This window comes from Hylobates moloch, unplaced genomic scaffold (assembly GCF_009828535.3).
Source record: "Hylobates moloch isolate HMO894 unplaced genomic scaffold, HMol_V3 SCAFFOLD_13, whole genome shotgun sequence".
NCBI lineage: Eukaryota > Metazoa > Chordata > Mammalia > Primates > Hylobatidae > Hylobates > Hylobates moloch.
The window spans coordinates 69548898-69576150 of record NW_026652288.1 but is presented as its reverse complement, the minus strand read 5'-3'; the positions used below and the strand labels follow the sequence as shown (position 1 = coordinate 69576150).

Genomic DNA, 27253 nt, shown 5'->3' with positions numbered 1-27253 from the left:
GGCGGATCACTTGAGGCCAGGAGTTTGCGACCAGCCTGGCCAGCATGGTGAAACCCCGTCTCTACTAAAAATACAAAAAATTAGCCAGGCATGGTGGTGTGTGCCTGTAATCCCAGCTACTTGGGAGGCTGAGGCACGAGAATCGCTTGAATCCGGTAGGCGGAGGTTGCAGTGAGCCAAGATTGCACCACTGCACTCCAGCCTGGGTGATACAGTGAGACGCCATCTCAAAAAAAAAAAAAAAAATGCAATTGGAATACTGAATACTGCACCAGAGTCCTTTAATAGCAGAATTAGTCAAGCAGAAGAAAAAATTAGTGAGCTTGAGGACAGGCTATTTCAAAATACAGTCAGGGGAGATAACAGAAAAAAGAATAGAAGAAGATTAAGCATGGCTACAGGAGCTAGAAAACAGCCTCAAAAGGGCAAATCTAAGAGTTATTGGGCTGAAAGAAGAGGTAGAGACAGAGATGGGGTAGAAACTTTATTCAAAGGGATATAACAGAGAACTTCCCAAACCTAGAGAAAGATATAAATATCCAAGTACAAGAAGGTTACACAACACCAAGCAAATTTAACCCAAAAAAGACTACCTCAAGGCATTTAATAATTAAACACCCAGATAAAGAAAGGATCCTGAAAGCATCAAGAAGCTGAGGATGGCGGCTCACACCTGTAATCCCAGTACTTTGAGGGACCAAGGCAAGAGGATTACTTGGGCCCAGTTTTTGTTTTGTTTATTTCCAACTTTTATTTTAGCTTCAGGGGTATGTATGCCCAATATGCAGGTTTGTTACATAGGTAAACATGTGCCATGGTGGTTTGCTGCACAGTTCATCCCATCACCCAAGTATTGCCCAGAATCCACTAGCTATTCTCCCTAATTCACTCCCTCCTCCCACCTATCCTCCAGTAGGCCCCAGTGTATGTTGTTCCCCCCTTGTGTCCATGTATTCTTATCATTTAGCTCTCACTTACAAGTGAGAACATGTGGTATTTGTTTTTCTGTTCCTGCATTACTTTGCTAAGGATAATGGCCTCCAGTTCCATCCATGTCCCTGCAGACGAAATGGTCTCATTCTTTTTTATGGCCGCATAGTATACCATGGTATATATGTACCACATTTTCTTTATCCAGTCTATCATTGATGGGCACTTAAATGGATTCCATGTCTTTGCTATTGTAAATAGTGCTACAATGAACATACAAGTGCATGTGTCTTTATAACAGAACGATTTCTATTCCTTTGGGTGCATACCCAGTAATGGGATTGCATGTGTCTTTATAACAGAACGATTTCTATTCCTTTGGGTGCATACCCAGTAATGGGATTGCTGCGTCAAATGGTATTTCTGTTTCTAGGTCTTTGAGGAATCACCACACTGTCTTCAAAAATGGTTGAACTGATATATACTCCCACCAATAGTGCAAAATCATTCCCTTTTCTCCACAACCTCACCAGCATCTGTTATTTTTTGAATTTTTAATAATAGCAATTCTAACTAGTGTGAGATGGTATCTCATTGTGGTTTTGATTTGCATTTCTCTAATTAGTGATGTTGAGCTTTTTTTTATGTTTGTTGGCCACATGTATGTCTTCTTTTGAGAAGTGTCTGTTGATGTCCTTTGCCCACTTTTTAATAGAGTTGTTTTTTTTTCTTGTAAATTTGTTTAAGTTTCTTATAGATGCTGGATATTAGACCTTTGTCAGATGCATAGATTACGGAAATTTTCTCCCATTCTGTAGGCTGTCTGTTTACTCTGTTGAGAGTTTCCTTTGCTGTGCAGAAGCTCTTTAGTTTAATTAGATCTCATTTGTCAATTTTTGCTTTTGTCACGACTGTTTTTGGCATCTTCATCACGAAATCTTTGCCCATGCCTATGTCCTGAATGGTATGACCAGGTTTTCTTTCAGGGTTTTATAGTTTTAGGGTTTACATTTAAGTCTTTAATCTATCTTGATTTTTGTATATGGTATAAGAAAGGAATCCAGTTTCAATTTTCTGCATACAGTTAACCAGTTCTTCCAGTACCATTTATTAAATAGGAATCCTTTCTCAACAGTCTGTTTTGGTCAGATTTGTTGAAGATCAGATGATTGTAGGTGTATGGTCTTATTTTTGGGTTCTCTATTCTATTCCATTGGTCTATGTGTCAGTTTTTGTATCAGTACCATGTTGTTTTGGACACTGTAGCCCTGTAGTATAGTTTGAAGTCAGGTAGTGTGATGCCTCCAACTTTGTTCTTTTTGCTTAGAATTGCCTTGGCTATTTAGGCTCTTCGTTTGTTCCATATGAATTTTAAAATACTTTTTTTCTAATTCTGTGAAGAATGTCAATGGTAGTTTAATAATAATAGCATTGAATCTATAAATTACTTTGGGCAGTATTACCATTTTAAAGATACTAATTCTTCCTATCCATAAGTATGGAATGTTTTTCCATCTGTTTATGTCATCTCTGATTTTTCTGAGCAGTGGTTTGTAGTTTTCCTTGAAAAGGTCCTTACTTCCCTTGTTAGCTGTATTCTTAGGTATTTTATTCTTTTTGTGTTAATTATGAATTATGAATAGAAGTTCACTCATGATTTAGCTCTTGGATTGCCCATTGTTGGTGTATAGGAATGTTGGCGATTTTTGCAAATTAATTCTGTGTCCCGAGACTTTGCTGAAGTTGTTTTATCAGCTTAAGAAGCTTTTGGAGCCCAGGAGTTTGAGAACAAGCTGGATAACACAGTGAGACCCCATCTCTACAAAAAATAAATAAAAGCAGCAAGAGAAAAGAGACAAATAACATACAATGGAGCTGCAATATGTCTGGCAGCAGACTTTTCAGTGGAAACCTTACAGGCCAGGAGAGAGAGGCACGACTTTTCAGTGGAAACCTTACAGGCCAGGAGAGAGAGTGCTGAAGGCAAAAAACTTTTACCCTAAAATAGTGTATCCAGTGAAAATATCCTTCAAACATGAAGGAGAAATAAAAACATTCCCAAACAAAAGCTGAGGCATTTCATCAACACTAGACCTTTCCTGCAAGAAATGCTAAAGGGAGCACTTCAATCAGAAAGAAAACGATATTAATCAATAATAAGTAATCACCTGAAGGTACAAAACTCACTGGTAATAGTAAATACATAGAAAAACACAGAATATTATAACACTGTAACTATGGTGTGCAAACTACCCCTACCCTAAGTAGAAGAGTAAATGATTAACCAATCAGAAATAGTAACCACTTTTCAAGGCATAGTCAGTACAATAAGATATAAACAGAAACAACAAAATGATTAAAAGTGGGGGTACAAAGTTAAGGCATAGAGTTCTTATTAGTTTTCTGTTTGCTTGTTTCCTTGCTTATGCAAATAGTGCTGTTATTGTGTTAAAATAATGGGTTATAATATTTGCAAGCCTCATGATAACCTTAAACACAAAAAACAAAAAGCAAAAAATGAAATCAGAGAAAATAATCTTCACTAGAGGAAGACAAAAAGGAAAGAAAGAAGGAATAGATCACAAAACAACCAGAAAACAAATAACCAAAGAGCAGGAGTAAGTCCATACTTACCAATAATAACATTGAATGTAAATGGACTAAACTCTCCAATCAAAAGACACAGACTGGCTGACTGGATGAAAAAACAAGACTGATTGATCTGTTGCCTACAAGAAACACACTTTACCTATAAAGACACACACAGGCTAAAAAAAAAACAGATGGAGAAAGATACTCCATGTCAATGGAAACCAAAACAACAACAAAAAAAAAACAGGGGTTTCTATACTTATATCAGACACAATGGATTTCCAGAAAAAACTGTAAGAAGACACAAAGAAGCCGGGCACGGTGGCTCATGCTTGTAATCCCAGCACTTTGGGAGGCCGAGGTGGACGGATCACGAGGTCAGGAGATCAAGACCACGGTGAAACCCCATTTCTACTAAAAATACAAAAAATTAGCCAGGCGTGGTGGCGGGTGCCTGTAGTCCCAGCTACTCAGAGAGGCTGAGGCAGGAGAATGGTGTGAACCTGGGAGGTGGAGCTTGCAGTGAGCCGAGATTGCGCCACTGCACTCCAGCCTGGGTGACAGAGCAAGACTCCATCAAAAAAAAAAAGAAGACACAAAGAAAGTCACTATATAATGATAATGAGGTCAATTCAGCAAGAGGATATAACAATTTTAAATACATATGAACTCAACACTGGAACACATAGATATACAAAGCAAATATTATTAAAGGTAAAGACAGAGATAGACCATAGTACCATAACAGCTAGAGACTTCAACATCCCACATTCAGTACTGGACAGATCTTCCAGACAGAAAATCAACAAAGAAACATCAGACTTAATCTGCACTATAAACCAAATGGATCTAACAGATATTTACAGAACATTTCGTCCAGGAGCTATAAAATACACATTCTTTGGATCATTCTCAATAATTGTCCATATTTAGGTCACAAAACAAGTCATAAAATATTCAAAAATTCTGAAGTAATATCAAGCATATTCTTTGACCACAATGAAATAAAATTAAAAATTAATAATAGGAATTTTGGAACCTGTACAAATACATAGAAATTTAAAAATATGCTCCTGTATGACCAGTAGGTTAAAGAAGAAATTAAGAAGGAAATGGAAAAAATTTCTTGAAACAAATGATAATGGAAACACAACATATCAAAACCTATGTGATACACTAAAAGCAGTATAAAGAGGGAATTTTATAGCTGTAAGTGCCTAAATCAAAAAAGAGGAAAAGGCCAGGTGCAGTGGCTCTTGCCTGTAATCCCAGCACTTTGGGAGGCCGAGGTGGGGGGATCACTTGAGACCAGGAGATCGAGATCAGCCTGCCAACATGGTGAAACCCCATCTCTACTAAAAAATAATACAAAAATTAGCCAGGCATGTGCCTGTAGTCCCAACTACTTGAGAGGCTGAGGCATGAGATATGCTTGAACTCAGGAGGTGGAGGTTGCAGTGAACCGAGATCATCAAGATCATGCCACTGCACTCTATCCTGGGAGATACAGCAACACTCTGTCTCAAAAAAAAAAAAAAAAAAAAAAAAGAAAAGAAAAGAAAAATAAACTCACAATGAAACTCAACCAAACCCAAAATTGGTAGAAAACAAATAATAAAGAAAATCTAAAGGAAATGGACAAATTCCTGGACACATACCACCTATCAGGATTGAACCAAGAAGAAATCCAAAAGCTGAATAGACCAATAACAAGTAATGAGATTGAAGCTGTAATAACAAGCCTCCCAGTAAAGAAAAGCCTGACACTCAATGGCTTCACTGCTGAATTCTACCAAACATTTAAAGAAAAATTAATACCAACCCCACCCAATCTATTCCAGGAAACAGAGGAGGAGGGAATACTTCCAAACTAATTCTATAAGGCCAATATTTCCGTGATACCAAAACCAGACAAAGACACATCAAAAAAGAAAACTACAGGACAATATCTATGATTAATATTAATGCAAAAATCCTCAAAAAAAATGCTAGCAAACTGAATTCAACAACACATTAGAAAGATTATCAAAAAAAAAAAGAAAAAGAAAAAAACAGAAAGATTATCACGGCCAAGCGGGATTTATCCCTGGGATGCAAGGATGGTTCAACATAGGCAAACTAATCAGTGTAATACATTATATCAACCAAATGAAGGACAAAAAAAATGATCATTTCAATTGTGCAGAAAAAGCATTTGATAAAATTCAACATCCCTTCGTGATAAAAACTCTCAAAAACTGGGTATAGAAGGAACATACCCCAACATGATACAAAATCATATGACAGACCCATAGCTAGTATCAACTGAATGGGGAAAACTGAAAACCTTTCCTCTAATATCTGGAACATAACAAGGATATCCACTTTCATCACCATTATTTAACATAGTACTGGAAGTCCCAGCTAGTGCAATCAAACAAGAGAATGATATAAAGACCATCCAAATTTGGAAGGAAGAAATCAAATTATCCTGTTTGAAGATGATAAGATCTCAATAAAATACTGGTAACCCGAATCCAGCAGCACATCAAAAAGCTTATCCACCATGATCAAGTGGGCTTCATCCCTGGGATGCAGGGCTGGTTCAACGTACGCAAATCAATAAATGTAATCCAGCATATAAACAGAACCAAAGACAAAAATCATATGATTATCTCAACAGATGCAGAAAAGGCCTTTGACAAAATTCAACAACACTTCATGCTAAAAACTCTCAATAAATTAGGTATTGATGGGACATATCTCAAAATAGTAAGAGCTATCTATGACAATCCCACAGCCAATATCATACTGAATGGGCAAAAACTGGAAGCATTCCCTTTGAAAACGGGCACAGGACAGGGATGCCCTCTCTCACCACTCCTATTCAACATAGTGTTGGAAGTTCTGGTCAGGGCAATCAGGCAGGAGAAGGAAATAAAGGGTATTCAATTAGGAAAAGAGGAAGTCAAATTGTCCCTGTTTGCAGATGACATGATTGTATATCTAGAAAACCCCATTGTCTCAGCCCAAAATCTCCTTAAGCTGATAAGCAACTTCAGCAGTCTCAGGATACAAAATCAATGTGCAAAAATCACAAGCATTCTTATACACCAATCACAGACAAACAGAGAGCCAAATCATGAGTGAACTCCCCTTCACAATTGCTTCAAAGAGAATAAAATACCTAGGAATCCAACTTACAAGGGATGTGAAGGACCTCTTCAAGGAGAACTACAAACCACTGCACAACAAAATCAAAGAGGATACAAACAAATGGTAGAACATTCCATGCTCATGGGTTGGAAGAATCGATATCGTGAAAATGGCCATACTGCCCAAGGTAATTTATAGATTCAAATGCCATCCCCATCAAGCTACCAATGACTTTCTTCACAGAATTGGAAATAACTACTTTAACGTTCATATGGAACCAAAAAAGAGCCCACATCGCCAAGTCAATCCTAAGCCAAAAGAACAAAGCTGGAGGCATCACGCTACCTGACTTCAAACTATACTGCAAGGCTACAGTATCCAAAACAGCATGGTACTGGTATCAAAACAGAGATATAGATCAATGGAACAGAACAGAGCCCTCAGAAATAATGCTGCATATCTACTACTATCTGATCTTTGACAAACCTGACAAAAACAAGAAATGGGGAAATGATTCCCTATTTAATAAATGGTGCTGGGAAAACTGGCTAGCCATATGGAGAAAGCTGAAACTGGATCCCTTCCTTACACCTTATACAAAAATTAATTCAAGATGGATTAAAGACTTACATGTTAGACCTAAAACCATAAAAACCCTAGAAGAAAACCTAGGCAATACCATTCAGGACATAGGCATGGGCAAGGACTTCATGTCTAAAACACCAAAAGCAATGGCAACAAAAGCCAAAATTGACAAATGGGATCTAATTAAACTAAAGGGCTTATGCACAGCAAAAGAAACTACCATCAGAATGAACAGGTAACCTACAGAATGGGAGAAAATTTTTGCAATCTACTCATCTGACAAAGGGCTAATATCCAGAATCTATGAAGAACTCAAACAAATTTACAAGAAAAAAAACAAACAACTCCATCAACAAGTGGGTGAAGGATATGAACAGACACTTCTCAAAAGAAGACATTTATGCAGCCAAAAAACACATGCAAAAATGCTCATCATCACTGGCCATCAGAGAAATGCAAATCAAAACCACAGTGAGATACCATCTCACACCAGTTAGAATGGCCATCATTAAAAAGTCAGGAAACAACAGGTGCTGGAGAGGATGTGGAGAAAAAGGAACACTTTTACACTGTTGGTGGGACTGTAAACTAGTTCAACCATTGTGGAAGTCAGTGTGGTGATTCCTCAGGGATCTAGAACTAGAAATACCATTTGACCCAGCCATCCCATTACTGGGTATACACCCAAAGGATTATAAATCATGCTGCTATAAAGACACATGCACACGTATGTTTATTGCAGCACTACTCACAATAGCAAAGACTTGGAACCAACCCAAATGTCCATCAATGACAGACTGGATTAAGAAAATGTGGCACATATACACCATGGAATACTATGCAGCCATAAAAAATGATGAGTTCATGTCATTTGTAGAGACATGGATGAAGCTGGAAACCATCATTCTCAGCAAACTATCGCAAGGACAAAAAACCAAACACCGCATGTTCTCACTCATAGGTGGGAACTGAAAAATGAGAACATATGGACACAGGAAGGGGAACATCACACACCGGGCGGGGCCTGTTGTGGGGTGGGGGGAGGGGGGAGGGATAGCATTAGGAGATATACCTAATGTTAAATGAAGAGTTAATAGGTGCAGCACACCAACACAGCATATGTATACATATGTAACAAACCTGCACGTTGTGCACATGTACCCTAAAACTTAAAGTATAATACAAAAAGTCTTATATTTGATCTCCACAAAATAAAAACTATCAGAACTAATAAACAAATTCAGTAAAGTTGCAGGATACAAAATCAACATACAAAAATCAGTAGCATATTTCTTTATGCCAACAGTGAACCATGTGAAAAAGAAATTAAAAAGTAATCTCATTTACAATAGCCACACATAAAATTAAATACTTAGGAATTAACCAAAGAATTGAAAGATCTCTATAATAAAAACTATAAAACACTGATAAAGAAATTGAAGAAGACACCAAAAAATTGAAAAATATTCCATGTTCATGGACTGGAAGAATCAATATTATTAAAATGTCCATACTACCAAAAGAAATCTACAGATTCAATGTAAATACTAACAAAATACCAATGACATTCTTTACAAAAATATAAAAAATCCTAAAATTTATATGAAACCACAAAAGACCCAGAATAGCCAAAGCTGTCCTAAGCAAAAAGAACAAAATTGGAAGAATCACTTTACCTGACTTCAAATTATGTTACAGAGCAATAATAACCAAGACAGCATGGTACTGGCATAAAAACAGACACACAGGCCAGTGGAGCAGAAAAAGGGACTTAGAAACAAATCCACACACCTACAGCGAACTCATTTACGACAAGAGTGCCAAGAACATACACTGAGGAAAAGACAGTCTCTTTAATAAATAGTGCTGAGAAAACTGAATATCTATATGCAGAAGAATAAAACTATACCCCTATCTCTTACCATATACAAAAATTAAATCAAAATGGAGTAAATACTTAAATTTAAGGCCTCAAACTATGAAAGTACTACAAGAAAATATTGGGGAGAATCTCTAGGACATTGGTCTGGGCAAAAATTCCTTGAAAAATACCCTACAACCACAGGCAGCCAAAGCAAAAATGGACAAATGAGATCACATCAAGTTAAAAGGCTTCTGCAAAGCATAGAGTCAACAAAGGGAAGAGACAACCCCCAGAATAGAAGGAAAATATGTGCAAGCTAGTCATCTGACAAGGGATTAATAACCAGAATACATAAGGAGCTCCAATAAGTCTATAGGAAAAAAATCTAATAATCCAATCAAAAATGGGCGAAGATATGAATAGACATTTCTGAAAAGACATACACATGGCAAACAGGCATATGAAAAGGTCCTCAACATCACTGATCATTAGAGAGACGCAAATCAAAACTACAATGAGATATCATCTTATTCCAGTTGAAATGGTTTATATGCAAAAGACAGGCAATAACAAATGCTGGCAAGGATGTGGAGAAAACAGAACCCTCATACACTGATGGTGGACATGTAAATTAGTACAACCACCATGGAGAACAGTTTGGAGGTTCCTTAAAAAACTAAAAATTGATTACCATATGATGCAGAAATCCTACTGCTGGGTATATACCCAAAAGAAAGGAAATCAGTGTATCAAAGAGATATCTGCCCTTCTATGTTTGCTGCAGCACTGTTTACAATATCTAAGATCTGGAAGTAACCTAAGTGTCCATCAGTAGATGAAAGAATGAAGAAAATGTAGTACATACACATAGTGGAGTATCATGCAGCCATGAAAAAGAATGATATCTAGTCATTTGCAACAACATGGCTGGAACTGGAGATCATTATGTTAAATGAAATAAGCCAGACACAGGAAGACAAACATTACATGTTCTCATTTGTGGGATTTAAATTTTTAAAAAAAAAAATGAACTCATGGGCCAGGCACGGTGGCTCACGCCTGTAATCCCAGCACTTTGGAAGGCCGAGGTGGGTGGATCACAAGGTCAGGAGATCAAGATCATCCTGGCTAACACGGTGAAACTCCGTCTCTACTAAAAATACAAAAAAATTAGCCAGGCGTGGTGGCGGGTGCCCATAATCCCAGCTACTTGGGAGGCTGAGGCAGAAGAATGGAGTGAACCCAGGCTGGAGTGCAGTGGCGCAATCTCAGCTCACTGCAACCTCCACCTCCTGGGTTCACTCCATTCTCCTGCCTCAGCCTCCCAAGTAGAAAAAAAAAAATCATGGACATAGAGATAGAAAGATCTTACCAGAACTAGGAAGGTATCAGGGCTGGGAGAGGTGGGGATGGTTAAGGGTGACCTACTATATGATAGCACAACAGGGTGACTACAGTCAATAATAACCCCCTACATTTTAAAATAAAGAGTTTAACTGAATTATTTTTAACTCAAAAGATAAACGCTTGAGGGGATGGATACCCTATTCTCCATGATGTGCTTATTTCACACTGCATGCCTATATCAAAACATCTCATGTACCTCATAAATATATGTACCTACTATGTACCCACAAAACTAATAAAATAATAAAAATACTTTTATATCTACTTATCTATAAAAAATTTATTTCAATACTTTTCAGGGAGCAGGTAGTTCTTAATTCCATGGAGAAGTTCTTTAGCGGTGATTTATGAGATTTTGGTGTACCCATCACCTGAGCAGTGTACACTGTGCCCAATAGTGTACTCCTTTATCCCACGCCCCCTTCCCCCTTCTCCCCAGGTCCCCAAAGTCCATAATATCATTCTTATGCCTTTGCATCCTCATAGCTTAGCTCCCACTTATAAGTCAGAACACATGATACTTGGTTTTCCATTCCTGAGTTACTTCACTTAGAATAATGGTCTCCAACTCCATCCAAGTTGCTGCAAATGCCATTATTTTGTTTCTTCTTACAGTTGAGTAGTATTCCATGGTGTATATATGCCACATTTCCTTTACCCATTCATTGGTTGATGGACATTTGGATTAGTTCCATATTTTTGCAAGTGCAAATTGTGCTGCTATAAAAACATGAGTGTGCAAGTGTCTTTTTCACATAATGACTTCTTTTCCTTTGGGTAGATACTCAGTAGTGGGATTGCTGGATTGAATGGTAGCTCTACTTTTAGTTCTTTACTGTTTTCCATACTGGTTGTACTAGTTTACATTCCCGACATCAGGGTAAAAGTGTTTCCTTTTCACCACATCCATGCCAACATCTACTATTTTTTATTTTTAAATTATGGCCACTTTTGGAGGAGTAAGGTGGTACCTCATCATGGTTTTAATTTGCATTTATAGTTAGTGATGCTGAGCATTTTTTCACATGTTTGTTGGCCGTCTGTCATACATATGTACTTCTTTGTAAATGGCTGAAGCAATACGTTATAGGAAAAGATTAAATAGAGCTTGACTATTTTGCCTCTGGGAGAAAAGCTCATAATGTAACACTATCTCCAACTCTAAACAGAATTTTGATGAGGTCAGAGTTAAAGCAGACATTCTCTTTCCATGGGAGAGTAAACAGAAGGAAATAATAGGGAAGATTCATTTGGCATAAGACCATCTCTTGATCACCACTCCTTACATGGTACACGTCACTCTAGATGAGCTGAATTACCAGATTCCTATGGAAATTATCAGATTCCCTAGAATTTCTCCCCCCAGCATGTTAACAGAAAATCAGGAGGTAAGCACATTTTTCATTTTGTTCCTGTTTCTGAGTTGTTTGATTAGGTCAGTAAGTCTTTCCAAGGCCCTAAATTAAAGAAATTGTCACAGTCTTTTCGGCAACATGCATGAGCAATTTCAGCGAAGTATTATTCACATCTTGCAAATAAACTGCATTATTTTAACTACCAAAAAGGTATGACTCTTCTTTTCCAAGAATGAGTAACTACCTAGAGAGACTTACCCAAGAGATTAAGGCAGCATCTGGTTCTAAACCTTGGGCCTCAACATACCAAATTTAACTCTCTAAAATAAAATATTGGGAACTCCCAATTTCTCTGATTTTAGATAAAGCAAACAAGTGTAGTTCTACATTTTCATTCTAAACCATAAATGCTCTCTGTGCATACTCTTTCTGCTGAAAATATTCATATTGTTTTCCCAGATCTATAAAACCTCATCAGTAACCTTTACAAATAAAAAAGATTAATTATTGAGCTGACTTTATTAACGATTTCAGTTTCCCTATAACACTGGGAGACTGAAGGAATAATTCTAATATTCATGATTCATGCTCAATAGAGAGAAAGGAATGACGCCCTTCAGAGAAAGCAAGTCACTGGAATGACATCTCTTCACATGATAGCCTTTTGTATACTTATAGTATCAAGGTAAAGCAACTCACTGGTCTATTACATTTTTGTCAGCCTTTCCTGAAAGTATCAGCACGAAATCAAGTTAACAAGAGATGCCTGAAGGAATGTAGTAATCTACTGTAACTGAGATGTAAAATTCCTGAAAAAAATTAAGCAACATTCCAGGTTTAATTCAACAACCAATTACTAGTACCTTCCTATTTTTCTCTCTGTGCAAATTCTTTTTTTTTCAATTTCTTAGTAACAACCAGGCAAAATTTGTCAAAATCTCATTTATGTCCAAGACTAGAACTTCTCTAGTAGTTTCTCCTAAAAACCTTCCCCCGTTTCCCTCCCCAATTCCTCCTCTAGGAAAGCAGCACAGGACTTGAGGTCTTGGAGGAAGCACCACTGGCAGTAGTACCTTATGTAACTTCTTACTTGTCAGGCTTTCTTTACTTATTGTTCCCAAAATAGGTGTGCAGACCACTGATGGGATGAAGAGATGAATTTAAGTGGCTCACAGATACACTTACTTTTACTACAAAAATGTATGTTAGAAAAATAAACAATAAAACCCATGACTTTGTAAATATTATTGGCAACGATGAGGATAAGTAAAATGGTGACTCGATGTAAAGCTGACTAAAAGAAACAGTACTTCACAGTAAAGTGGTACAAAGCCATACCCAATTCATAAAGGGCTATGTAACTGGAGACATTTAGGAAGCTTCTGATGCTACCATTATCTTTGCTCCTCCGTGCCAACCTCATACAGTATCCTCAGTGACACCTACACCTTCTATTGCTTCCTCTCAGCTAGATATTTCTATCAGTAGCTAACCCTACCTACATTTCTCTAATCTTTAAACAAATATACTAAGGAAGACCCTCTCTCACTTCCCTTTCAGCTACAGCTCTTTCTCTTTCTACTCCCCGAATTTAGACAGTTAGCTACCACTGCTGGCTGGCTGCATATTCACACCTCCCTCTCAGTTCTGGATACACTCAGCTCAGGTTCCCTACCCCCGCCCCCCAACCCCAGTATACAACCTACCTGATGATAAACCCAAGGATAACTTCAATCATTATCTCACTTTATCTTTCAGGAGCATTCAACAGAGTTAACCACCGAATTATCTGCCATTTGCCAAGCTATTACAGTTTTCCTTCTTCTTCTCTGGTATGTTTCACTTTGTTTTGTTCATTTTTTTTTAGTTTCCTCCGCTGGCTCATTTTCCCTAAATAAGACTATGAATGCTAGCATTCCTCATGGTCATTCCTCAGGCTCACTGCCCTTCTCATTCCATACAGTCTCCCTAAGTAACCTCATCCACTCTCCCAGCTGCAAGTATTGTCCATACGCTGATGATTCCCAAATCCATGTCTCCAGTTCAGGTCTCCTCTCTGAGCTTCTGACTTGTTTATTTAGCCAACTTGGATGTTCTATAGGAATCTCAATGACAACACGACCCAAATGGAACTTATCCACTCTCCCTATGTTTCTATTGAAGATGAAGAAGAGCATCCACCTTGCTGCCCAAGCCAGAGACAATATTCCTTGACTTCTGTCCTGAAATGTGCTCACCCAATCAGTTTCCAAGCCTGCCTCCCCAGTATACAGGTAGACTTCTCACCACCTTACCATCATGTCAATAGGGGCCACTGCCATCCCTTGCCTAATCAACTATCACTGGCCTCAGAACTGGCCCCATCACCACTATCATCTTCATAATACATGAATTTAGCCTCTACATCATCTTAAGATCAGGTCCCCAACAGCCTAGCATGTATAACAAGGCCCCACACAGCTGGTTCCCCAGTGCTGACTCTGATTGCGTCCTAGCCACATGGAGAACATCCCAGTTCTTCAAAATCTCCAGTATTTTCTTGCCTTTGGATCTCTACACATACCTGAGACACTCTCTTCCCCCAATCCTGGGCTCACAGCCACTCCTGTGTTAGGTCTCAGCTTAGACACCACTGTGGACTTCCCTATCACGTCACCCACCACCCTTCATTGTAACTCTATTTAATGTCTGCCCTCCTCTTTCCACTGCACATTCCACGAGCACAGTGACTACACGTGTCTCACTCATCACTGCATTTCCAAGAACTGGCATCATTCTTGGCACGGTGGTTGATACTCAATAAGCATTTACTGAACGAGAAATGAATAAACAGCTATTCAGCCACCAAAAGAAAATGAGGTATCTGTAGGCCCTTAAAGCAAAACTGTCTGAAACCGTAAAAATACCAATTTCACTTGAGTATAGCAAATATTATTTTGTTTTGCAACTACCTAAAGAACGCTGTACAAACGGCCGTGAGACTCTACTAGTTTTCAGCATCAAGCCAAGACACACTTTGTGTCAGAGGTAACTGAATGGTTTCCTGTCTTACAAATAAACTGTCACCCAACAGTTACCTTGCTAACTTCCTTCAAGGCTCTTTTGCAGACTTCATACTTCGGAGAGTCCTTAGGTGTTTTTTGACAGATAGTCTGTAATAAAATAAAAGTGAACAAAATTTATTGATCTATTTTGTTAAGTAAAATAAAAACAATGTCCAGCCATATCCTTTTACTCATAGCAAACAATGCCAAACACGATATTATGGATCAGTATGAGGATAATATTAAAATCCAATTTAAAAACCAGGAAATAATCTTTAAACACAGGATCCAAGTCCATCCGGAGAATGGTTAAGTAAGAAGATAGAATTCAGAAGTGGGTAACCCTAGTTTCAAATCCCAGGTCTGCCCCTTACTAGTTATCCAACCTTAAGCAAGTCATCAACTCTATCTTTATAAGCCTCTCTTTCCTCATCTGTAAAACTGGGGTGATGTCAGCTACATCACAAGGTTGTTAGAAGTGTTAATGATAATTTATGTAAAGTTCTTTATGAGTGCCTGGCATACGGTATGCCCTCAATAAATAAGAGTTACTTTAATTATCACCATTATAATCATTATTATTAGAGGCAATTATATTTATAGATGATACATTTTGAATAAAAAGAACAGCCGGGCACAGTGGCTCACGTCTGTAATCCCAGTACTTTGGGAGGCCAAGGCAGACAGAATGCTTGAGTCCAGGAGCCAGGGCAACATGGAAAAACCCCATCTCTACAAAAATACTAAAAAAAAATTAGCCAGGCATGGTGGTGTGCACCTGTGGTCCCAGCTACTCAGGAAGCTAAGGTGGGAGGGTCACTTGAGCCTGGGAGGTGGAGGTTGCAGTGAGCCGAGATCGCACCATTGCACTCCTGGGTGACAGCAGCTCAAAGAAAAAACAAACCACCAAAAAAAAAAAAAAAAAAAAAAACCAGCAAGGGAAAAAAAGCCTGCTAGGTTTTCTGTTGATATATTTATACTGAGAAATTTCATTTGTGATAGTAAAATCAGGTCAAACAGGGTCAATTCATGGTAAATTTAATTACACATAACTTTAAAGCTATACACACACATTCAAAGCCCAGGGAACCACTCTAATTACTGAAAGTGTTTATTTCAATTAACAAGCTTTACTGAATTTCCAAAGGAGGTAAAACTGAAGAGACACTATTTTAAGTACATTTACATTCTGCCTAAATGGCCAGATTTCCACACATGAGAAACAGATTAGAGCAATAGGCATCAGGCAGAGGTAGAAAGTAGTTGGCTACTAGCAAGTCACCGGTCCCTTAAATGTACAGAAGCACCAAGCCAAGACATCTGAAAGTCAGGTATCAAGATTTTTAACTATGTGCTATGTGAGAAACACAGAGTGCACCATCTCTGGAGGTTCTTATATTTTTTTACTATGATCCCCTGCAAGAAATACTTTTACGCTGCAACCAGCACACATGCACACATAAATGAACCAGGATTTTATGAAACAATATTTAACCACTTTATGAGCAGTGTACATATGCTCATAATTCAAAAATCAGTTTTATGGCCCACTAATGGGTATGAAAGCACCATGAAAAATACTGGTTTATGTCCCTGAGAGAGCAGGCATCCTTAGCTGGACTCCATATATTGATATTTTATGTAAAATTTTGTACATACACATATTCTCTGGGAAGAAAAGCTATAGCTTTACTCAGAATCTCAAGGGGGGGTCTGTGGCTTAAAAAAAGTTTAAAGCCTACTGAGCAATCATGGCATGAATCTCCAACACTGTATAACATAATGTGTTAGATTTTAGAGTCCCATTCTATACAAGTAATTTTCTCAAATTTAAAGAGGATATAAAAGTCTTGGCCATCACAGCATATATAAAATCTGGAAAACATGTTTAAAATGCATTTTATTTATTTTCGTTCTTTTATTTCAATTCTCAAAGGGGAATAAAATGCATTTTCAGAAGAAGAAAACCCTGAAAATTCAAAAGTCTAATATTACAAGAAATGTTGTATTTACAAGGCATTCACTTTTTGTTTAAAAAAATAGTCATGTTTGAAATAATATTTCCTTATATGGACCAAAGTCTCCTTCTTAAGCAAAAATTCGATTTTGATAACTTAGCTGCATTCTATCTTTAAACATGATAAATGCTGATCTCAAAAAAAAGTCAGAAAGTGAAATGTTCAAAACTGCAAGCTTCCCAATATGTACACAGGGGGGAAGTTCCTGAATTACAGGTGATGGGTAGAGAAGGTGTAAAGGCAGTAGATCAAGGTGAACTTGAGGAGCACAAGGTGCCATGAATCCTGAAATATCTGACAAAACCTCTCCAAAACTGCAGCAGTCAGCTAAATGCTCATGATCCCATGCTTTTACCCATTTCAAAATTTCAGCATTTTTAAAGAATATATTTCAGAATTTACAATGGGATATAGAATGTGAAATTTACTTTGCAACCTTAATCATAATTTTTAATACATATTTTACTTTGTTTTGATTAGTCAAAATCAGGTATGTAAAAAGTTGACCTTATATCAACATTATGATCCAATTTTAAAGTAGGATTGTAACAAAATATTTTCTAATTAGATCAAAAAGACACTCTGTGGTCTACTGCTAGAATGGCACCTGTGTCGAGCCACCCCACTTTTCTCCTTTGCTGCCCTAGCAGCTCCAGTGCAGCCAGTGGCAGGCTCTCCTGCCCATAGCCTACCTGTCTTTCCAGCTGCATGTACTACTAGGCAGACTCTACTCACTTTTCCCAGTCATGTCTTGCCATGATTCAAAGTCAAACACTTGTTTTCTTCATGAATGCTGCCTAACACAAGAAGGAAGCTGGGCTTTCCTCACTCACTTCGCACAATGCATAATACAGGCAGTACTATGCCTTGTCGTGCTGAAGAGACTCTCATTCCTGTATGAAATGGAAACCCCAGGGTACCTTGGAACATTATAGATGAAGGGATCTCAGTGATCAGTCTGAGGAATCAGGCCCAAAGAGACTGAGTTGCTCAAGGTCACACGCCTAATGGCTTAGCTGGAATTGGAATCCAGGCCTCCTGACATAAAGAAGCCACAACTTTTCCTATTTCAAAAAATGCTGAGTAAGTGGGTGATGAGATCCAATTCTTCAGAATGACCACAGAAGTCTAAATGAAAGATAATTTCCAGAGATATCAGATACAGGTGAGACTTTCTGAACAAACAACACCTTCTCACTTAATTGGGGGATTTTTAGACCTTTAAATATGCATCAATTTAAGTGGAATAATAATAATTTTCTAAATCAGATTTAGAGAAGCACAGCTATCCACAGAGGAAAAAGCCACCGTCATGTCTTACATCCATCAGCAGGGGAAGGCGGGTCACCCTCTGCATGGGGAGAATGAGAAAAGAGATCATGGGTAAGTTCCTACAGTCTTCATGGGACTCAATCCTTGACAATACTTCCTTAAAGGATGGATTGGTAGCTCTGAGGGAAAACAAAGAAAAGAGAAACTTCAAAATATTTCCTCCTCAAATTAAGCAGCAAGTAAAAATGTATTATAAAATACTGTGATAAAGCCACATAGCATCAACTATTTTAAACTATATGAAAATATCATAAGCACATAATTACACCGCAAATACGAATGGCTTGTCTGCCTTTTATATTCAAGGCTGAATATAATAAGATGTGGATTTCACATAACAGTATTAACAATAAGGCAAAACATGTATGAGCTAGAAATTTATACAAGTGGAAGGTAAGCAAATGAAGAAGCCGTGGTATCATAATGGTGAATATATGGGTCATAAATCAGTATACAGACTAGGTCTTATATCCGATCATCTATAAACATATATCATTAGTAAGATCATAAATAATATGTTTTAAGCCACTTCTCCAGCCCTAGACAATGATATAAGAAATTAACAGTTAGACTGGACTTCAGAGGCTTTAGGCCACAAAGATCCTCTTTCTGAGACAGAAAACCTTTTGATCACATCAGTCAAAATATTCCTCTTTCTCCTGTTAATGCAAGAAAAGTATTAATGCTGCTATAACATTTTAATGAAACTTAGCGAGATACTGTGACATACATTCTTTCATGTGGAACCACCTACATAACTTTTAAGGAAGGCCAGATAGGGATTCCAGTAAGAAAAAGGAATGCAGAAAGGTCCCTACCTCACCAAGTAAATATGACTTAGTAACTGCCAAAGACAGAAGTCAAACCCAGGTTGGTTTGTTTTTATTTTTTTTTGAGATGGAGTCTTGCTCTATCACCCAGGCTGGAGTGCAATGGCACGATCTCGGCTCACTGCAGCCTCTGCCTCCCAGGTTCAAGCGATTCTATGCCTCAGCCTCACAAGTAGCTGGGATTACAGGTGTGCACCACGACGCCCAGCTAATTTTTGTATCTTTAGTAAAGACAAGGTTTCATCATGTTGGCCAGGGTAGTCTCGAACTCTTGGCCTCAAGTAATCCACCTGCCTCGGCCTCCCAAGTGGTGGGATTACAGGTGTGAGCCACTGTGCCTGGCCTCAAACCTAAGTTTTCTAATGTTAAATCTGACACTCTTGTCCCCCCATCTCTTGCTCTCTTACCTCACTTCATCCCATGAAGAGCTCTGTAGAGTTCCACTGCCATTTTCCAAGGCAAGGAGGGTAGGAGGTAGACAGATATTGTACTCCCATGATGGGAGAAGGAAGCAGGATAGTGACAATAGCAGTCATTTTTTTTTTTTAAATGTTATTTTGAAAATTAAATAATCTCGTTCAAGGCTGCTACTAAAAGCAGGGAGGGGGAGAATGCGAGAATAGCAAATGAAAAGAAATTATACAGAAACATTTCATTTCCATTTTCTCTAATTGAGAAATTTTAAGTTTCCTTTAACTTTAGAAAGTTAAAAAAAAAAAAACAAACTCTAAATTAGTTGTATATTTAAATAACTCAGGTCCCAGTCCCCTCCCTCACCTTCCAAAAGTTCTGATTAAATAGTCTGGGATGGACTCTGGACAGTGTATATTTGCTCATTTTCAGGCCCCAACGCATTTGTAACATGCAGCTAGAATTGAAAGCCACTGCTCTAACCTTAAATTCACATCAACTGCAGGCCGGGAGCAGTGGCTTACACCTGTAATCCTAACACTTTGGGAGGCAGAGACAGGTGGATCACGAGGTCAGGAGATCAAGACCATCCTGGCTAACACGGTGAAACCAGGTCTCTATTAAAAATACAAAAAATTAGCCGGGTGTGGTGGCACGCACTTGTAGTCCCAGCTACTTGGGAGGCTGAGGCAGGAGAATTGCTTGAACCTGGGATGCAGAAGTTGCGGCGACCTGAGATTGCGCCACTGCACTCCAGCCTGGGCAACAGAGGGAGACTCCATCTCAAAAAAAAAAAAAAAAAATCACATAAACTGCAACAAATCCCCTGAAAACACAACTACTAATTGCCATGTGAAAGTGCTGATGATGTTATCATTAAGCTAATTTAGACAAAACCTTAAAGAGTCACATGATGTATAGCAGTACCTAGTGACATTTTTTAAATCCTGCAAAACAAAACGAAACCCAAATTTATCTCTAATTCAAGGCTTTGTTTTCAGACATGAACTTGCATTCTCTAACAGTTACAGAGAACCTCTGTCCCTATAGCAGCGGTTCCCACCAGGGCGTGGTGGAGTGAGGAAGTGAGGGGTGTGGTTTTACCCTCAGGGGACCTTCTGCAATGTCTGGGGAGATTCTTGGCATCTAGCAGATGGAAGCCAGGAATGCCCTTAAGCATCTTACAATGCATAGGACAGCCCACCACAAAGACTTATCCAGTCCAAAATGTCAATTGTGCGAACAAACCCTGCTTTATACTAAAAACCTCATTTGGGGTTGGCAGCTGTGTGTTCTCCACCCCGGCTATATGAAAATGTCATGAAGATGTAGAGGAAACAGGGGGCCATCATCAGCCCTTCTCACCAGCTTAGAGGCTTTGACTATTTCTCCAAGCAGCCATAAGTTAGTCATCTTCAACCCCTACTCCTCCAAGGGATCTCACATATTGCACAGAAGTTGACCGAAGCTCCATGCTATGGTCATAAATGCCACAACTCACAGGAGGGGGTGAGAATGATAACAGCCATTAAACTGGGTTTACAGCAGTGCACAACTGTGCTGTAAAACAGCTACTTGTGATAAACATGACCCTTTAAAATACATATAGGCATCACTGAACAATTGGTGACTCTTTTAAGGACACAGATGGCAGATGTATCACATCAAAACTCTCAGTAACCTAAAAAGGACAAAAAGAAAAGATGTGGCAGGAAATCTAATGCTTGACTCTTTTGCTGCATAACTGAAATCTTCAAGAACATTATTTTTTTCTATTGCTTTCCTTCAGAACTTCCCTCCTCTCCTCAACCCTAACTACCCAAGGTGGGGAATAATCAGCAATTTTTATGGACAATTTATTATCATTGTCAATTGAATGGAGGGAGATCAGAATAGTAGAGAAAATCCTGAATCTTAGCTTGTAGCTCAGTCTACTCAAGAATCCCCTCTAGGCCGCAGGAAAACCACTTAATTGCCAGTAAAAGCTTAGAAAACCACGGGTTTAGAGTGAGGACCGCCTCTATTTCTTGCAACAATTAAAAACAAAGAAACAATAAACAAGGACAACATCAATAACAAACTATAATTTCATAATACAGAAAATTCTCTACACACTAGATTTTTCTACTTAAACACCCTCACCCTAAAAGTAATGCTCTTAAACATTTCTCCTCTGGGAAATAGCCTATCAGGAGGCATTTCTAAATATAATTCAAAAGATAATTAATTTCAGTCAATGTGGCCTAATTAAAACTAGGTTAGACGATTAAAACTGTAGCATTCAACATTGCTTACAACAATTTTTGTAGTGTTCGTTGTTGGTAGACTTCATTTGTGCAGTATTTCACATATGGGTCAAATGTGGATGCTGTGTGTTTTTCCACAATGTCACTTATGTCATCTATGAAGATATTATTCTGATGTCTTGCTTCCAACTCTATAAAGAACCTGAAAAACCAAAGAGGGAAAAAAAATTTACACTTCTTTCATACACTCTAACAGGTAACAGATTAGCCTCATGTAATGTTATTGTGGTTTGAAAATTCAACAGTACACAGTACCAACTAAAAACTATTTTTAAAAACTATAAAAATTTTATCTAAGTTTAAGTCTATCATATGAACACCTCCTTGAGGATGAGCATTGTGGCTCACACCTATAATCCCAGCACTTTGGGAGGCTGAGGCAGGAAGATCACTTGAGGCCAGGAGTTCCAGACAAGACAAAACCAAAAAAAAAAAAAAAAATCAAGTTACTGCTTCAAGTGTTTGGCTTCAAACATTGATTTGCTCTGCCTTCAGGTACTTTAAACTAAACATATTTCACTATTTTTCAAGAATTCTTTATGGGAAGGGGAGTGAATGCTTATATATTTTATTGTATTAAAAAGTACATGAGCAAAACACCTAAATAAGTGCTTAAAAAATAAGTCTGAGGCCAGGTGTGGTGGCTCACACCTGTAATCCCAGCACTCCGGGAGGTCGAGGTGGGTGGATCACGAGTTGAAGGGATGGAGACCATCCTGGCCAACATGGTGAAACGCCGTCTCTCCTAAAAATACAAAAATCAGCCAGGTGTGGTGGCACGCAGCTGTAGTCCCAGCTACTCAGGAGGCTGAGGCAAGAGGCGGAGGTTGCAGTGAGCCGAGATCACGCCACTGGACTCCAGCCTGGCAACAGAGTCTCCGGCTCAAAAAAAAAAAGTCTGAAATAAATCTAACACTATATGTTTTTTTTTCTCAAAATAAAAACAATCACATTATTTTAAATCTGATAATATACATGGTATTTAAATCCCCCCTCCCTCCCTTTCTCTCTCTCTCTCTTTCTTTTTTTCTTTCTTTCTTTCTTCTGAGAGAGGGCCTCACTCTGTCACCCAGGCTGGAGTGCACTGGTATTATCTCACCTCACTGCAACCTCTGCCTCCCAGGATCAAGTGATTCTCCTGCCTCAGCCTCCTGAGTCGCTGGGATTACAGGCAAGTGCCACCAGGCCTGGCTAATTTTTGTGTTTTTTAGTAGAGACGGGGTTTCACCATATTGGCCAGGCTGGTCTCAAACTCCTGACCTCAACTGATTCTACCCACCTTGGCTTCCTGAAGTGTTGGGATTACAGGCGTGAGCCACTGCACCCGGCCAGGGTTACCAGATTTAGTGTATAAATAGATAGCAATTTAGGGTCACCTAAATAGATATACACATACAAGTGTATATATCTATAATACACACATATGATATATATCATTATATATGTCCTATAGATAGCAATTGTTTATCCTTTCATCTGCTGATGGAGACTTGAGTAGTTTCTAGTTTTTGGCTACCTGGAATAATGCTGCTATGAACATTTGCATACAAATATCTACTCGTGTGTCTGTTTTCAAGTCTCTGGGGTATATTCCTATCGGTGGAATTTTAACCACACTGACTCTGTGCAATAGTATGTGTATGGGTGTGTGTGTAAATGTGTGTAGAGAAACGGTAGCATAATACCTGAACCAAAACAGAAGAAGCTGAATTATATGCCAAGGAGAGGTTAGTTCACTAAACAAAATTTAGTAAGAAATGATCCTTTCCCTCCCAACACTCACAGTGAAGTGGCTGATGGGAGGCCAATTACAATACAGGATCTATAACACAGGTGTGGTATAATAAAATAGTAAGTATTTGATCTTCATCCTTGGTTCTTGGAACACAGCTCCTTGAAATACCTGGAATCTCCACAGTGATAGGAGTGTCTTTTGTATGCCAGTGAGATGACTGGTAGCTGGGGACCCTTAGATAGCTTCAGCATGGCTCTCAGCATGCCGGAAAGACCAAGGCGTGATTGCAGGGTTGGAACTTTCAGCCATGCCCGCCTACCTCCACTCATAAGAAGAGAAGAGTTTGAGTTCAATTGCCAAGGAACAATGATTTAATCAATCATGCCTATGTAATGGAGCCTCCACAGTAACCCTTAACTGATGGGGTTAGGGAGGGACGATGAACACCTTGAGGTTCTGGGAGGGTAGCAGGCCTTGAGAGGGACTAGGTGGTCTGTAGTACCTGCACCCCCTCCAGCCTTGCCCTATAACAATCCTTGTACATGGCTGTTCTTGAGTTGTACCCTATATAATTAACCAGAAATTGTAGAATACCGTCCTGAGTTCTGTGAGCCATTTTAGCAAATCATCAGGGCCTGAAAGAGGGGTGGATTGTGGAAATCTCCCCACAACTTTGTAGCCAAGTAGGAGAGAAGTGTGGGTAACCTGGGGACCCAATACTTGCATCTGCCGTCTTAAATGAGGGCAGTTTTGTGGGCTGAAACCTTAAACCTGTGGAGTGTGATGCAAACTCAGGGTGGTTAATGTAGGAACTTAAAGTGTAGGACCGGAACTGTAGGACACACAATTGGTGTCTCGAGGGTTAGAAAGTTGGTTGGTATAAGCAAAAAAAAAAAAATCACACATTTGGTGTCAGAAGTATGGTGAGTAAAAAAATAAAGAGGCCTACAAAGAAAACTCCAGAGGTCAGAGTGACCACCCTCATGGTAAACACAGGTGAGGACACATGTAAGCTGGATCATCAGTGCCAAGGATGACATGACAGGAGCAGGGGAGGCACAACGGGCAGAGGAAGCAACGTGGGTCTGGTTGGGGAAACTGGGAAGTTCAGTGGAGATGAGGTATAGACTCCACTCCAGGAGGAACCAGGGCACAGAAAGAAGACTGCAGAGCAGGCTTGAGCTTGATTGCAAAGGTTATACTGCGTGCTGGGAAGTTTAGCATTAATCTGCAAACAATAAAAAACCACTGGAGGTGTGGAAGCCAATAAATCACTCAATCTGAGAAAACTGGAGCAGAGCAAGGATGGATTACTAGTAGGGAGGAACAGATGGCAAGCAGGCCGGTTAGATGGCTAATCTGGGCAAGCTGACAATAAAGCCTGGTAGTGGGAAATCAAGAAGACCCAGCATAGGGTAACAATCTGCAGATAAAATTAATAGACTCAAGAAACGCATTAGATGGGAAGTCAAGGAAAATGCTGAGATTTCTGGTCAAGGTTTCCACCCGGTCAATAAAGTGGGTTCTTAAACCATTAATGAAAACAGAGATTTAGGAAGAGGGAGAAGCAGCAGGAAGAGCTCCACTTAATTTTGCCTTGGAGATGTCTAATGGACAGCTAAAAATACACATCTGTGAAAATTCAGAGGAACTGGAATTCTAGGTAGTATATAGTTAAGACTATTTGATTTCTAGCTGGTTTTCATATAAATGTGAAATATTTGTCATTTAACTCCAACTGTTTTCTAATGCAAATGTAAAGAAAATTGTTCAAAGAAAATTGAAAGGCCGGGAACGGTGGCTCACGCCTGTAATCCCAGCACTTTGGGAGGCTGAGGCGGGCGGATCACAAGGTCAGGAGATCCAGACCACCCTGGCTAACACAGTGAAACCCCGTCTCTACTAAAAATACAAAAAATTAGCCGGGCGTGGTGGCAGACGCCTGTAGTCCCAGCTACTCGGGAGGCTGAGGCAGGAGAATGGCATGAACCCAGGAGGTGGAGCTGGCAGTGAGCCAAAATCACACCACTGCACTCTAGCCTGGGTGACAGAGCGAGACTCTGTCTCAAAAAAAAAAAAAAAAGAAGAAGAAAGAAAATTGAAAAAAGAAGAAACCATTCATAAGGCCATTATCATATAATTCTAGGATATAAATATCTTGAGGCAGGTATCTCTTACAATTTGTCTTTAGCTTACACTGTTACCAGCCTGAAGGATGGAACTATATAACCAAAAACAACAGTAACTTGGCTTTTCCCAATGGAAAGGAAAATTTCATTTATCACTGTAAAAGGTTTGCCAAAGTACAATATTAAAAATAAGGTACTAATTAAATATCTGTTTATGCTACTTACTTCAATATAAACCAAACCACCCATCTTTTATTTTTACATTGACATAATTAAGACATAATTTAAAGCTTTCTATGTTAAACGATCTATTGGGTATTTTGGAAAATTTGCATACTTTACTAAGTGAGCTAGCTACCAAAAGATCAAGAAAGTATTTCTAAAAAATGAGGTATGATTTCGGGAACCAAGAATGCTGGTGAATCAAATCAAATCTGAAGCGAAAGTAGAAGTATTCTGGTTCCCTGGATGAAACTTGAATGAAATAATTTGGCTTACCGGGAGGACAACTTTTTAATGGAAATACGTATTTAAGTTCTATGAATTTTTTTCTAGGATAATACTTCCATTTATTTCCTCTTTGTAGTATTACCAAGATGTTCATGTTTTATAACCAATCATGTTACACAACCTTTATCTTTTTTTTCCCCGTAAAGCATTTCCAATCTCACCACTAAAGAGAAACCTTCTGTGGACCAGGAAAAGCTGCCTAGAAACATTCCCTCCTAACCAGAAACACAAGTTAGCCCTGTTTGGCTGTTAACTCACCATCACAAGCAAAATCACACCCATACTTCAAATGAGTGCTTTAAATGATTGTAGTCTGCCAAGGTGAGCTCCTCAGCTGTGCAGATAATGGTCCTACCAAACATATAAGGTCAACCTCCCAGGAGGTTCAAGATTATTCATCTAAAACCCATGTTTGAAAAAAGAGCCTGATGTGGAGCTTGCTTATGGTCTAGTAAGCTTTCTTCTAACATTTTTTAAAACTGCAGGGATTTTCTTTAGGCCTTTTGTGGTTGCTTTATTACGTGATGATCTTAAATGTGGCACTACATTTTTGAGGAAAAAACAAAACCAACAGCGAGCCTGCTTTATGAGATGGTCATTATACCCATTTTATAGATAAGAAAACCAAGGCAAAGAGTGCTTAAGTCACAACTTAGTTTGAAACCAGAGCCAGACCCTGTGCTTGAACCAAAACACCTGCTGCCTCAGCTCTCAGTGGCGAGCTGATCTTGCCCACCTGTTACTACTGGCCAACCCTCAACTAAGACATCCAGCAAGAAGAGTAGCAGCTGGAACCAAAAAGAAAAAGATCATTTTCCAAGAAGATTAATGTTGAATGGTCTCAGCAAATAAATTACACAAATCAGCATAGTGCATATGTTCACAGTAAGATCCACGCCATGACAAAATGTGCAGACAACAGAAGGGTCAGCAACTATATCAGGTTCAGCCTCCAAGAAAGATAATCAGGAGAATCACAGCCAGCAATGTGCTCTGGTCCTGGTTGTCACAGTGTGAGCAAATATTGGTTTACAGGTGCCCTGTGAAGCCCTCTGGGGGTTATTCATTTT

At 38.9% G+C, this 27253-nt stretch overlaps 1 protein-coding gene across 2 annotated transcripts in view; it reads right to left on the bottom strand.

The window, feature by feature from the left end:
• The window catches only part of ARHGEF26 (Rho guanine nucleotide exchange factor 26), a 139749-nt gene that overhangs the window by 46429 nt on the left and 66067 nt on the right, over positions 1 to 27253 (bottom strand). For both annotated transcript variants that reach the window (XM_058427093.1, XM_032173897.2), the window contains exons 7-9: positions 21799 to 21951; positions 18252 to 18381; positions 14946 to 15020 (exon numbers count right to left, since the gene is read on the bottom strand). In XM_058427093.1, coding sequence (XP_058283076.1) covers positions 14946 to 15020; positions 18252 to 18381; positions 21799 to 21951 — 358 coding nt within the window. The remainder of the gene's footprint in view (positions 1 to 14945; positions 15021 to 18251; positions 18382 to 21798; positions 21952 to 27253) is intronic.